Source organism: Echiichthys vipera (assembly GCF_963691815.1).
Source record: "Echiichthys vipera genome assembly, chromosome: 15".
Classification (NCBI taxonomy): Eukaryota; Metazoa; Chordata; class Actinopteri; order Perciformes; family Trachinidae; genus Echiichthys; species Echiichthys vipera.
The window spans coordinates 9437095-9449778 of NC_139840.1; the positions used below are offsets into that span (position 1 = coordinate 9437095).

Below are 12684 nucleotides of genomic sequence, written 5' to 3' on the forward strand. Positions count from 1 at the left end.
TGTTTTCTCAGTTTTTTGGAGGAGGGATCTGAATGATATTTGCACCTGCTGACCAATATATGTATCCTCAGTGTGAAGAAGGGCACAGATGTTCTTTTGCTTCGTAGCACAGTGTTACCGCTCAGGTCCGCGCTGAAGTGTTCAAGTGAAAAGAAGAGCTTGTGTTGGCTACGCTTGAAACTTCACAAGAAATCTACACTTTTTGTCACCGTGATAACAACCTCGCAATATCCATCCAAATGCATTTTTTCTGGTATAAAAGAGCTTGGGTAAAGATTCCTTTGGTTTTTCCTTTTTCTCTCAGTCAACACGAAAGGAATTTGAAGTCCTAGAAAGTTAGCCCTTGGCCACATCTACGCCTCACTAGCGAGACTTTGCAAAGTGTGATTTGTGTATAATTTGGCCCGAGGATATCAGAATGACTCACGGCATTAGAATGAGATGTTTGTTAGCAAATAATTTGTTTCCTGTTTTGACGCTGACCTCACTACTTTAGCAGAGATAGCGGCTTTATTTCAACATCTTTGGCTGCAGACCCATTTCTGACTATTAGATCAACATTGTACCTGTAGATTTATTTGACTGGGTTTACTCTCCAAAACAGCACATGTTAAGACTCTGTGTGTTTCCCTCGTCTCTTCCACCCTCAAGCATTGCTTCACTTGTCTCCAAACTGGTTGGCCTTTGTTTATATATGACTGACCCCGCACACCTGACGCATTTCCCCCATGGATGGGGTATTTATTTAGATTGCAGTCTGGAGTGCCTGATACCTTCCAAAAGCACAACCATCTGCTCCTCATTTGCCGTGCAAGGCTCAAAGGCTAAAATACTGGTTTGTATTGGAAGGGACGTGAGAATAACAACATCCCTGGTTTTATCTCAACCCAACTGTAGATTGAATCATCATGAAATACCTCTGCTGTGATAATTCCATTTAACTGGGTTTAGCTTTGACTTAGCACCGTTTAAACCAATTGTGAACTTTCTTAATTCCCCCTAAAAGATTGGAAAACACTTGCTTCAGCAGACCCTTCGGATCTGCCCAATTGAAGCTATTACCAATCGTCCACTTAAGATGGCAGACTCTAGCGGCAGAAGGTGAATGTAAGCCCTTGCTCAGGCCAAAGCATCCTTTAGTGCTCCTGGAGCTAGAGCCAGGGAGATTATCATGTCAGGAGTAATCCGACTCGGCCCACAAGCACAACTATGGAGGAGGAGGAGCAACAGTTGAGGGGGGGAGGCAGGAGGCAGAGGCATCAGAGAAGCTCTCTGCTCCACTTACGGTAACCACACTCCCTCCTCACCCTTACCCATCTTCTGAACCTACAGAGTCCCCCTCACTGGAGCTAAAGAGAAGACCTGCTGCTGGGAAAGGGGTAAGGACCTGTGCATTATCTTTCCAACAGCGCTGTTGTATGGAGATAAAATGATCCAAAATGGAAGGACACATGGAATAAAAGTTAAGGCTTCTGTAAGATCTGTTTATTGCATGACACTGTTTTGCTTTCAGGTTCGGGCTTGTGCAAAAACGAGGACCAGAGGTTTTTGTATGGAGAAGCGTGATGACAGAAGAGTACTGAAGTGAACCAGATGCCAAGTCAGGGACTTCTCTAAACACCCAGTTCTCCTCTTTTTGAATGGATCAACCTGAGTGCCATGAAGTGCACGCTTACATTCAGAGGAATTCTGATTTTGATCTTTGCAACCTAACAGGAAATGCGAATATGATGAAAGAATAATAAAGTCTGGACCTGAATCAAGTCAGGACACCTCCCCACTTACTACTGCAGGCGCAAGGAGTTGTGATGATTTTCTGGGGAACAAGCAGGAGTCCAGCCCTCGCTCTTTGCCTGTGATGATGATGGACTTACCCAGCCAGCACTTGCCTGTGGAGGTCAGCTGAAGACGACGCCACACAGCTAAGTCTGGATTAGCCGGCCGAACGGTAAGGACACCATATCTTCTTTTGTTAGTTTAAGCCGGCAGCTTATGGGGAAGGCGTTAGGTGCCACTGACTGGGATGCTTCACCAAGTGCTTGAGTGGCAGAAAACACACGTTGGATTATCTGTATCAACAAGCGGCCCTTGCTGGAACCGCATGTCAATAGTACAGAGCGGCCTGTCACGAAATGTTTGCAAAGCGGTTATCATTGATTACAAAGGGTATGCCACTATATTGGAAAAGAAACGAAATAAAAATAAATTATTATTATTATGAATTTCTTGCAGAATTAGCACAACGATCTCTCACCGCAGACAAGTTTATTTTGTCTGGGAAGAATATTTTCCTTTCCTGTCACTTATCCAACATGGTGGTTCACCTCATTATCATGCGTAATTGCTCTTTAAATACTTTCTGGCTTTCCTCTCCCAAAAGTTGGACCACTGCTTATGAAATATTGATTACAGATCATTATTATTCCCTGAGTTCACCATTTTAGAGATGGACATTTTCTGCAGAGCTGTGCCTTTAATCGTTTCAATAATTAAGAGGCGCTGGATCAAATTGCTCAACTTGGAAAAATAAAATGAAGGTACTCGAGTGATACTCACTACGGGAATTTTACTGAAGATGATCCCCTTCTCACTAAGCCCATATCATACTTAGAGATTATACAGTATCCAGCGGAGCCCCAAGAGGCCACATAGAGGTTAAGCCTGAAGTCAATTGAGCTGCTCAACTGTCATAACCTGCCAAAGCTGGTCATAACAGGAGGAAACTGAAGAGGAAGCTGCGCTCCTGCACCACTCCTCATCGTCTCTTCAGAAACTTTTTTTTTTTCAGATTCCTTGCCAAAATATAAATCGTGCATGCAAATAATTAGTATGTTAGGAGTTTGAAGAGAGCAGAGGCTTATAAAATGTCATCATATTTAAGATATTTGATACTTGCTTGTGCTTGCTCGTCCGGGTCATATTTGGAAGTGGTATTCAGCGTGAGCCAAGCGGCAGTCAGCCTTTTGTAACAGCAACATCAACATGTTTAACATTGGTTTAGAGGCAATGCTGTTGTGTTAATAGAGGATCTGGCATAGACAGATTAGCAGTCAGAATAGCAGCTTATGGACTCTTTTTTAGAAAGTAGCCAAGACAACAATCATTAATCTTACTACCATCTCGCACAAAAATGATGAGGCGAAGGGGGTGTTTTCCTGCCAAGCCTCATGTAACCTCTTTGTCTATCAGAAAGGCTATTTAAATGCATGTCAGAACCATACCTTGACTCAACTCTTCCAGGAATAGCAAAGGGCAGACCAATTGGGGCTGGTGTCAAATGTGTCTATAAGTGTATCTTCTCCTCACATCTCATTAACGCCACGCTAACTGCAACAGGTTTGAGTTGCAAGATTTCGTGCAAGGCTGTTGGGTCACTGGATAAATCCATACAAATCCGTGTGATTTGAGAGTTTCCCCAATAAAAGTAAATCTTTTTAACCACACACCTCCGTCCGGTAGATTCAAAGGATGCAGGAATCTTGTTCAGTATTCACAGAACGTGTGTAAAAATGATCACAGTTTTTCTGTGGCACCCGCAGATGTTTTCCCCATTCTTTCTTCCCAATAATGAACAGCAGCTTTCTCATTAACAAGGAACAGGCTTGTTTTAATTATCCTTTGGTTACCGAGTGACAGAACATGCGCCAACCGAAGCAGTTGCCCAGCGAAATTAAAGCACAGTCTAACCTAAGCCTTTTTCAGTTGCATTAGAACCCGGGCTGGATATAGAACAGCCAATCCTGGCTCAGAACATCCACTTTATTTTACAGCCTTTTGGCCCACCCTGGTGCCAACGCAATAGATCTTTCTAACCAAATTTGTCATTTTTACTATAAATTATTCTGACTGAAAGCAGGACAGGTTGGAGAAGTAAAATGGTGCTCTCTCGGTGGGCCCTGCATGCTCGCCTAACCCCTGAGTTAGAGGTGTCTGATGGATTAACACACACACACACACACACACACGCACACGCACACGCACACGCACACGCACACACACACACACACACATTCAACAAGGCCCTGGCTCCACCACCTACCCTGCAGCCAGGTGTTAACCCACGTGATTGCAGATAAAGCCGGCAGGCATTAGTGATAATCCCGCCCTGATCTTTGGAATATGTCCCTGTTACCTCTCCAAGCACTCTCTAGCTGTCCCCAGGCCTCCTGATGCTCACTTAAGAGGGAAAAGACAAGACAAGGCCTCTCTAGGACTCCCTAAGCACGTTGTTTCCTTGGAACAACACAGTAGGTGCCTTTCCCGCTGTTTGTTATGCTCCTCTGTTATCTTTTTAGTACAGGTATTTATGGGGTGTGTTCAGAGTAGCGCAGAGACATACGGTCACATGGGTGGAGCCGAGCTGAAACACAGCGTGATAATAATGTTCTATAGGTGGAGGCCTTGGGTTGTGAAGTGGCAAACATACAAAAATGGTTAGACCTGTGGACATTTTCTAGATATCAAGGCGCAGCAGTATTATGTAAGATGGATTATATATTGTTATGTGATGGTGCTGCTGGGAGTGTGTGGGCACCCTGGAGGTGAAGTGGGTGTCGGAAGATTGGACTTTGTCTTGATTTCAACACAAGCCCGTGTCATATGATTTGGGGAAAAGTGAAACCACGCAAGTGCTGCCTGTGTGTGTTTATGGTATGTGTGAGTCACAGCGAGGGAGAGTGAGACAGAACAGGCTGTCTTTGGGGAATGTATAGGAGCAAATTCTGGTGGTAGGACATAAAAGTTGGTATCTGCTTTTTTTTTCCTGGCACAAAGGCACTATTCATCATTATTTTTCTGTGATCTTTTCTGGCTGTAATCATGTCACACTGGTCAAGATCCAAGCGAGCTGACAGAGAAGGCACCCCCTGTCTGCTGGCTTCATTCAAAAGTGTTAACCACAGACGCCCCTTATCTCCATTTTGACAGATTCATCTCCCATAGGCTGTGGCATTCTGTTGAGTGTCTCATTCTGGCATGGGAAGGGAGGGGAGGACACGAGTGCCATGCTGCTGTAATTACATTACCGCCAGCTTAGCAGCGCCATCGCCACTGACCCAATTATTTCTTGAAAACATCAATTTTATTGTGTCATTTGAAATAATGCGATCTTTGAGTTACAACAAGAGCTCACTTGAGGGTCGCGGGTCGGGCTCCAACTGCACGATGCATGCATTGGAGAATACATAATGTCTCAGGAATGGCTTTGACAGACTGGGGAATTCTTTGCTGAGCGCTTCACTCTCAAACATCTTAATGATCCTCTGGGACTGTTTTCACTCTGCCGGTAGCTCTTTAGGTGACATAAGGCTGACAGCAAACATCAGGTGTGCCATTTCTTACATACCTCATCTTCACTCTCACTCTCACTGGAAACACAAAATCCTAATGAGAACTTTCATGCGTGCAAACTTTGTTTCTTCTCCTTGTGAATAGATGATTTTTTTTTGTGTGTGTGTGTGTTTGTTTTGGGCCTCACACGTTGGACCGGCCTTATCTCCACACACAGAAGCGTGCATGGGCACATCAGCGCCGATGCTTTGTGAGGGCCAGACGAGTTGCGCCTGTGTGGGAACTGTTTTAGTTGTCTTTGTGATCATCTGCACTTTTATGTCTCAGTTTGAGGATGGCTTTTCCTTCTGCTGGAGAGTCCTCTGGGGTGTTCCACTATATCCTCTGCGTTGTTGCTCTTCTCTGTTTGCTGGAAAACAGCAGCATTTTGGCCTTGCAGGAAGTGGACCACGCATTCATGTCTTTCCGCTGCTCTCCTAAGAAAACACCGGTGCCCCTTCCCCCTATCAATATCTGTATATTTATGTCCATGACAGTGGGGGCCAATGGTAGATATTAAACGTCTGTGCTGATTAATTATCCCCATCCATCTGAACATAACACAGAATGCTCCTTGGCACTTTTATTGGCGCCAATCTATTGCAGATGGGACTAATGTGTTTCTGAGTGGAGTAATTATGACAATCAGGGACATGAGATGGGTGTTTGGTGACCGGGCTTCGTCCAGTGTCAGCGGCTGAGACATTCGGCGGACTCATCTGTTCTTTTCAAGCTAATTGTTTTGTTAAGATGAGCCACAGAGCTAATAGACAATGATGTATCACAGCCGTGTGAAGAAAGCTAACTCCGAGGCTGGGTAATTGTCCCAAACTCACCTATTAATAGCATATGAAAATAATGATTTCATCCTTTTCCATATATCATAACAAACCGGCTCATCATACATTAGAAATGTTTCATATTTAGAGCAGCAAGATTTCTGGTGTTTAGGAGTTGGTGTTAAACACACAGAGACAAAATGAGACTTTCCATAAAGTTTTTTATCTATCATTTCTCTTGATTAAATACAACAGTGAGAAACGAACATCAGACATATAGCACAGAGGAACATTCCGTAGCAGCCGCGGCTCCACATTTGATTTACAGAGACTGTGTGTCAAATGAGGTTGTTAGCTGAAATGTTTGACTTTCAAATGAATACCGTTCTACCCCTTCATTGTGCAGACGCTGCTTACCACGTCAAACCCATATGGAATTATGAGTGATGAGTCAAGCTTTGACTGATAGGACTGGTTATACCTGTTTATACCACTGCAACTCGTGCGTGCAGCGTATTTGTATTTTCCCTCTGTGCAGTCAGAAACAGTCAGACATCTCAGCTTTGCATATAGTTTTTCTTTTGTGTTTTACTTACTTTTTCATGAACTGCTGTGTTTAATGTGATCTCCAGGCGTAACCCACATGCATTTGTTTCAGATTTTTTGTTTCTATACTAAACTAGACAAAGATTTGTGACATTTTGTCCTGCTGTAAACACTCCAACAGCCTGTATATGTACACTACAGAATCCAGTCTGGCAAACCACTTTGCGAGGCCAGTCTGGATTTGCTGTTAGTCACTGCCAGTATACCATTTCCGGCTCTGGGGAAATGTTGTGCTCACTGGTGACATGATACGAAAAATATAAAGGCTGTAAAACATCTGAAATACCTTCAGCATGACAATACAAAGAGGGAAAACGTAAAGTGTAACTCCTGCAAATTGAGTTTTAGTGGCCGCTGTGGTGCAGTGTCTATTGATAGGGAGGGGCGGTAGAAGACAGAGGGATGTGCAAACACACATGTTCACTGAGGCCTCATCATACATTGTAAATAGGTGTGGTTCCTGTCAAGGAAGCAATAGATTTTTTCCCCTTTAAAAAGATGGTTCAGGAACAATTCCCTCTGAAAAAAGTGGGAGGAAGCTTACATTCTCATTCACATCAGGTATTTTTTATATGATACACAAACTTTTAAGAGGTTTCAAGGGGCAAGAGGTTGCAAAACTAATCCAGCCTGCCTTCAGTTCAAATAAAAAAATTGCAGTTATGTTTTTTCCTCTGCAGGCAGTCACGATTAAACACACACTGCATTCTCGTGTGTCAGCAAGAGATGTCAAGCTTGCAGATCATGAACCCACTTAGAGTGAAAATGAGCTGACAGCAGAATCAGAAAAAGTAAACTGACGGTAAAATAAAAGCCCTGGTGAGAGAAGTGGATTCATGGAAAGGTCGAAGAAATGTGATGGCATGGAAGATAACGTTTTGCTTTGTTCTCTGTGCTTTAATGTGACAAGATGAGGTGGTTGTTTACACGATTGAAGGTGTGACTGTTTGAACATGTCTGACGTCTGTCCATTTTGCCTCTCCCAACAGAGTTTCAATGCTCCTCCACGTTCTAAGATGAAGTTATGGAAAGGTGCTACTTTTGCCTTCATGCTCTGTGGCGCAGCCCTGTCCATCCTCCTCGTTAGAAACATGGCCACTGTCGGACAGTTCAAGCCTAAAACCAAATATCTGTACACATCTTCATCCTCGTCGAGGCCGTCTTCATCATCAGAATCAACATCCAAGACCTCACCGCCGTCGCCCTCATCAGCCGAATCAACTGTGTTGTTGGGGCAGATGGGTGGTCCTCATCGGAGAACCCGCTCAGCAGACGAGATGAACTCTCTCCTCTCAGAGTGTAAGATAAACTGTTATTGTCTTCCTTCCTTGTCTGGTCTGAGATAAGGTGTCGTGTGAAAGGGCAGCTGGAGTTCAGACAGGAGACTTAGCACCTGACTGTTGTTTATAGAGCAGGTTTTAATGTCTCACCTGCGGTCAGTTAGCACCTCATAGTTCACTGGCTTAAGACAGGGCTTACGCCTGGTGTTAAGTTAAGTCAGCCATAACTTGGTGTTCTAAGTCAGACCTAATGGTTACACTGATGCTGATTGCACCCTCTATTCTTAGGCCTAATTCTCGCTAGAACTGGGTGTAAATGTTACAACTACTTGGGAGCAGGCCGTTTCATATATCAGCAGCCTGATAGCGTTACACAACACAAGAGCCACAAACTTTGAACAACAACCCATGTTAGCTTTCCATGCTAAAGTCTCCTTTTTATCTATCTAACTCCCAAACATGAACCCACATCTTGTCCTTCCCTTCAGCTTGTTGAACAAGCAGCCAAACAAAGGTTTGATGGTAAAAAGTGCACTGTTGTCAGTTATCAAGCTAGCCAGCTAGCTAATTAGCTGCAGCAGCATATAAATGTAGCTTACCTGCAAATGTCAATTCAGGCCGTTGAGTTGTAAGCTACAGCGTTTGTTTATTTTCTCTCCTTTCACATTACTTGTGTAGCTCCACCTGCCAGTTGCTGTCAATCAAACACAGACAGCTGCAACAGCTCTATTCTTCTTGTATCTCGATGTCCATGAAATCTCCATTTTTTTGTCACTGATCCTCCATAATGACGTTGCCGCAAATGATAAATAATTAGCTACAAATTATATGACAGTGGGAGATTAATGACAATGTACCGCCATAATCACATGGGCATTCACAAGAAGGTGCATCGCTATGAACCTCCGTATTTAAGACTAGGCTTGAGTTTGGTTGGTGCAACTGACACAAAGACCAACTTAGCACAGGTTTCTAATGCTGATTGATGCTGAATGATAATAATAAAACTAGTATGTAGCTGTCATGATCAGATAAAGTCAACTTGTTTTCTTCTGTCTGCACTTTCTTTTCCTTATCCTGCTGCCAACTACAGCATGTTATCTCTGTGACTGTCTAACACCTGTCCATATGATTTCTCTTCTCTCTGCCAGTTTCTATGATGTTCCAGAGCTTCACGGAGGGCGAGCTTCAGCATGTGGTTGGGACTTTGCTCGACAGGAAGAGAAGGAAGAGCCAGCGCCTCATTGAGAACCAGACCCGAAGGACTAAAAGAGCCCGGAGGCCCAAGCCCTGCTCTGTGAGGGAGCTGGAGCTGACAGTGAGTGAACTGGGTCTCGGCTATGAGAGCGACGAGACTGTGCTGCTGCGCTACTGCAGCGGCAAATGCACAGCCCATCGGCATAACTATGACATCACCATGGAGCACATGATGCGGACGGGCTTCAGGAAGAAGGGCCGCAAGGACAAGGTCAACAACGGGCCCTGCTGCAGACCCATCGCTTTCGAAAAGGACTTTTCCTTCCTGGATAATAAGAGCCGCTATCACACGATACAAAATGTGTCGGCGAAGAACTGTGGGTGTGTATGACCCAGAGAAATGGACTTCTTCATGCTGCTCTCAGCCTCTGTAGGAAGAGTTGAACATGAATGCTGTTAAACGACAAACTCTGGAATATAAACTTAAGGGAAAGAGGAAAGGATGGGATATGTTTATGGCTGCTCCTCAGCAGCCTCTCTTTGATAGGCAGACTTGACTTTTTTGGGCGTCTGTCAACACAATTTGGAACAGCAAGTGCTGTGTTTGTGTGTGGATTCCACTTAAAGAGACACAGAAAATGATTGTTAATACCAAAAACCTTTTTATTATCTTTTCTATCTGTCAAGTAACACTGTAAACTGTGGTGCAACAACAATGTAGCAACGTTTGTGATATTACATTTGAGAAGTAGTACATGCAATAGATGAGCTATGAGCCATGAAGGAATAGATTGTTGCTGTTACTACACTTTGTATCCATGGGCGTTTACTTCAGTAAGTCCAAATCATTATAATGGTGACAGTAAATCACCTTTCAGGCAATACAAAAGTGCTCAAAAATCAATTTCAAGGCCATAAATAAACTAAAAATACATATAATGCACCAATGTTTACCTTAGTTCTGTGCAGGGCAGTTTGAATCATTAACCTAAAATGTTGTCTCGTGATCAGCTGTCTCCAGAAAGTATATTGACTTGAGGGCATGTTGAGTTGTTGTTATCAGGGGTCATGACTTTGTGACCTGTTTGCCTGCTTTTATGCATTGCTGTTATTTATTGCAGTGTTAATACCCAGGTTAAAGAACAAGTGTTATTGATAAGAATTTGACGATGGAGAAAATCTTTTTCTATAGCTCCAGGTTTGATACCCACCTTTAATTATTGTGTATATTGATGTTGTGAAGATTAACAATGACGGCCTGTTTCAAAACACATAAATGCTCACTTTATTAATAGAACGTGAAAATGGATCCCATCTGCTCTCCATAGAATAACTCACCATCACACTTAAAGAAAGTGTCATTTTGAGTTTTTTCTTTTTATACTTTTCCCAAATAGCCCATTATTGCAATTACCCATAATCCTCTGGAATTATGTTCCTCAAAGAATTGCCAAAACACACACAAGTCAATTCAACACTCATGACGATTTCACAAACTCAGATTTATAAACACCTCACGTCTCAAGTTCCAGGTGATATAACCTCTCTAATACCATCTCTGGATGTAATTTATGAACGTTTACACTTTTAGCAAATCGGAGGCTCAGGTCTGAAGGAGAAGAATGGTTTTAGTGATCAGTAGTGGCATGTTTTTTTCTTGCTGAAAAAAAGCAATGACGTAGAGTGAGGATCTGGAAATGTGTTTGCACCCATCTTTAAAACCCTACAACTTACTATGATCCAAAGCCCACAGTGCAGCCTTCTATTGGCCCATCTAATGCCTCCTCGTATTGCCTGGTAGAGTTTTAGGGAAAATAAGCTGTTGAAATGATTTATGAAGCATCTTTTTCACCTTCGACAATATTTGGTTTGAACCCATTGCAGCTGTTTGCCTGAAGTACAATAAATTTTGTCTTTGTTTTTTTTTTTCCTGAGGAGGTGCAGTGTGGAGCGCGGATGCGGTGCATCTTTATTGTAGTTTATATTGTATTTATTTGGGAAGTAAATTATGGTTTTGCATATTTATTTAGATTACCACACAGAAACGGGACAGCTTATTATCATTAAGAAACTGTGCCAAAAAATGTTTTATCTAACATTCTATATTGACTGCTGAATAAACATAATTTCAGAGGTATGTATGTTTATCATTTCAATATTTGGGTGTCAAATATTCTGTACTCAGATTGTATTTAAAATAAATAAATACATAAATAAAATAATAAAACTCTTATAATGTGAGATGCAGTTCATGATAAGCTACTATAAGAGGTGGATCCCTGTGGAGAAAGTTAGCGATCACATTACACTAAGTAAACCATATGGCAGATAAAAAAACACAACACCTTTGTTATGCTAATTTATAAATGTTCCTCGATGACGCTGGTTCACTCATTGAGGTTCTCCCTCTGAAATCATCTATTATACAGCAGCTCGACAGCCTATGAGCTGAACGGGAGTGATGACATGAGCTTATGCAACAGGGTTTGTAACCAGACAGTTTCATCCCTGCGGCAGGCAGGACATACAGTATCAGCAGGGATGTGGCTGTGACAGCTACTCATTTTAAATGTGTATTAATCTGCGGCGGAAATCGTCCCCAACGGATGCACTGTTTACTCTTTACCTACTCTGCTTTTGCTAGAAACAGCAGGGCCCAGCTGTTTTGGGAAATTACAGTAAGAACCAATGGGCATGGAGCTTAGGGCCACAGACAGAGTAGTCAGAGAGTAATTGGGATGGGATTTGTTGAGACTGAGACAATATTAAAACTAGAAGGGCACTTGGAGAATGCGGACCGCCTTATCTCACAATGTTACTAAAAATGAAAAATAATTAGTGTACTCGCACTGGGATTCAGATCCAAAATGTAATGGGTTCTTCCTTGGACCATGCTTCATCCTACCACCAAGTTTCATGAAAATCAGGTCAGTAGTTTTTCTGTAATCCTGCTCACAGACAAATAAACCAAACCGGAAACCCACAGAACACACCATAGAAGGAATGCGCACTGTGTGTCTCAGAGATATTAAGAAGACGACCATAAGGGAATGCTTGTTGTAAAATGCATCCCCTTTTGGACCAGAACATTGGGTTTTTAAAAAGTAAACCTTTTAATGGTGAACATAAACAACCTTGTTTTTAGCTTGACCACCATGCAGTTTTGAGTTTAGCCAAAAGGTTTTATGAGGGCTTCCAGAGGCTTCACGAGCTGTAGAACTTTCTAAGCCCCTATAGGACAAACTGCATCTTAGCTTCATACAAATTCAGATTTATAATAATAATATAATCTTCTCTGAGATTATCATCGTACATTTCATAGTTTTTCTCGTAATGTAAAACAATCTTAGAGAATATTCAGTTATTTTTGTGTGTATTACTTTAATCTTTGAAATTCTCTGTTTACCAACAATGGACCCAAAACGGCATCTTACCCCAGTGCATCGAGCCATGCAGAAAGTTTAGGTTATTTATCTAGGTTTTCAGATATCTGC

At 42.5% G+C, this 12684-nt stretch overlaps 1 protein-coding gene across 1 annotated transcript; it reads left to right on the plus strand.

Moving 5' to 3' along the window:
* Window positions 1–1828: 1828 nt before the first annotated feature.
* LOC310957637 (uncharacterized protein) lies at window positions 1829–9687 on the plus strand. Its single transcript, XM_083928291.1, has 3 exons — window positions 1829–1948; window positions 7703–8012; window positions 9145–9687. Exons 2-3 carry the CDS (start codon window positions 7730–7732, stop codon window positions 9579–9581), a joined length of 720 nt encoding a protein of 239 aa, XP_083784417.1. The 5' UTR covers window positions 1829–1948; window positions 7703–7729; the 3' UTR covers window positions 9582–9687.
* The last annotated feature ends 2997 nt before the right edge of the window (window positions 9688–12684 follow it).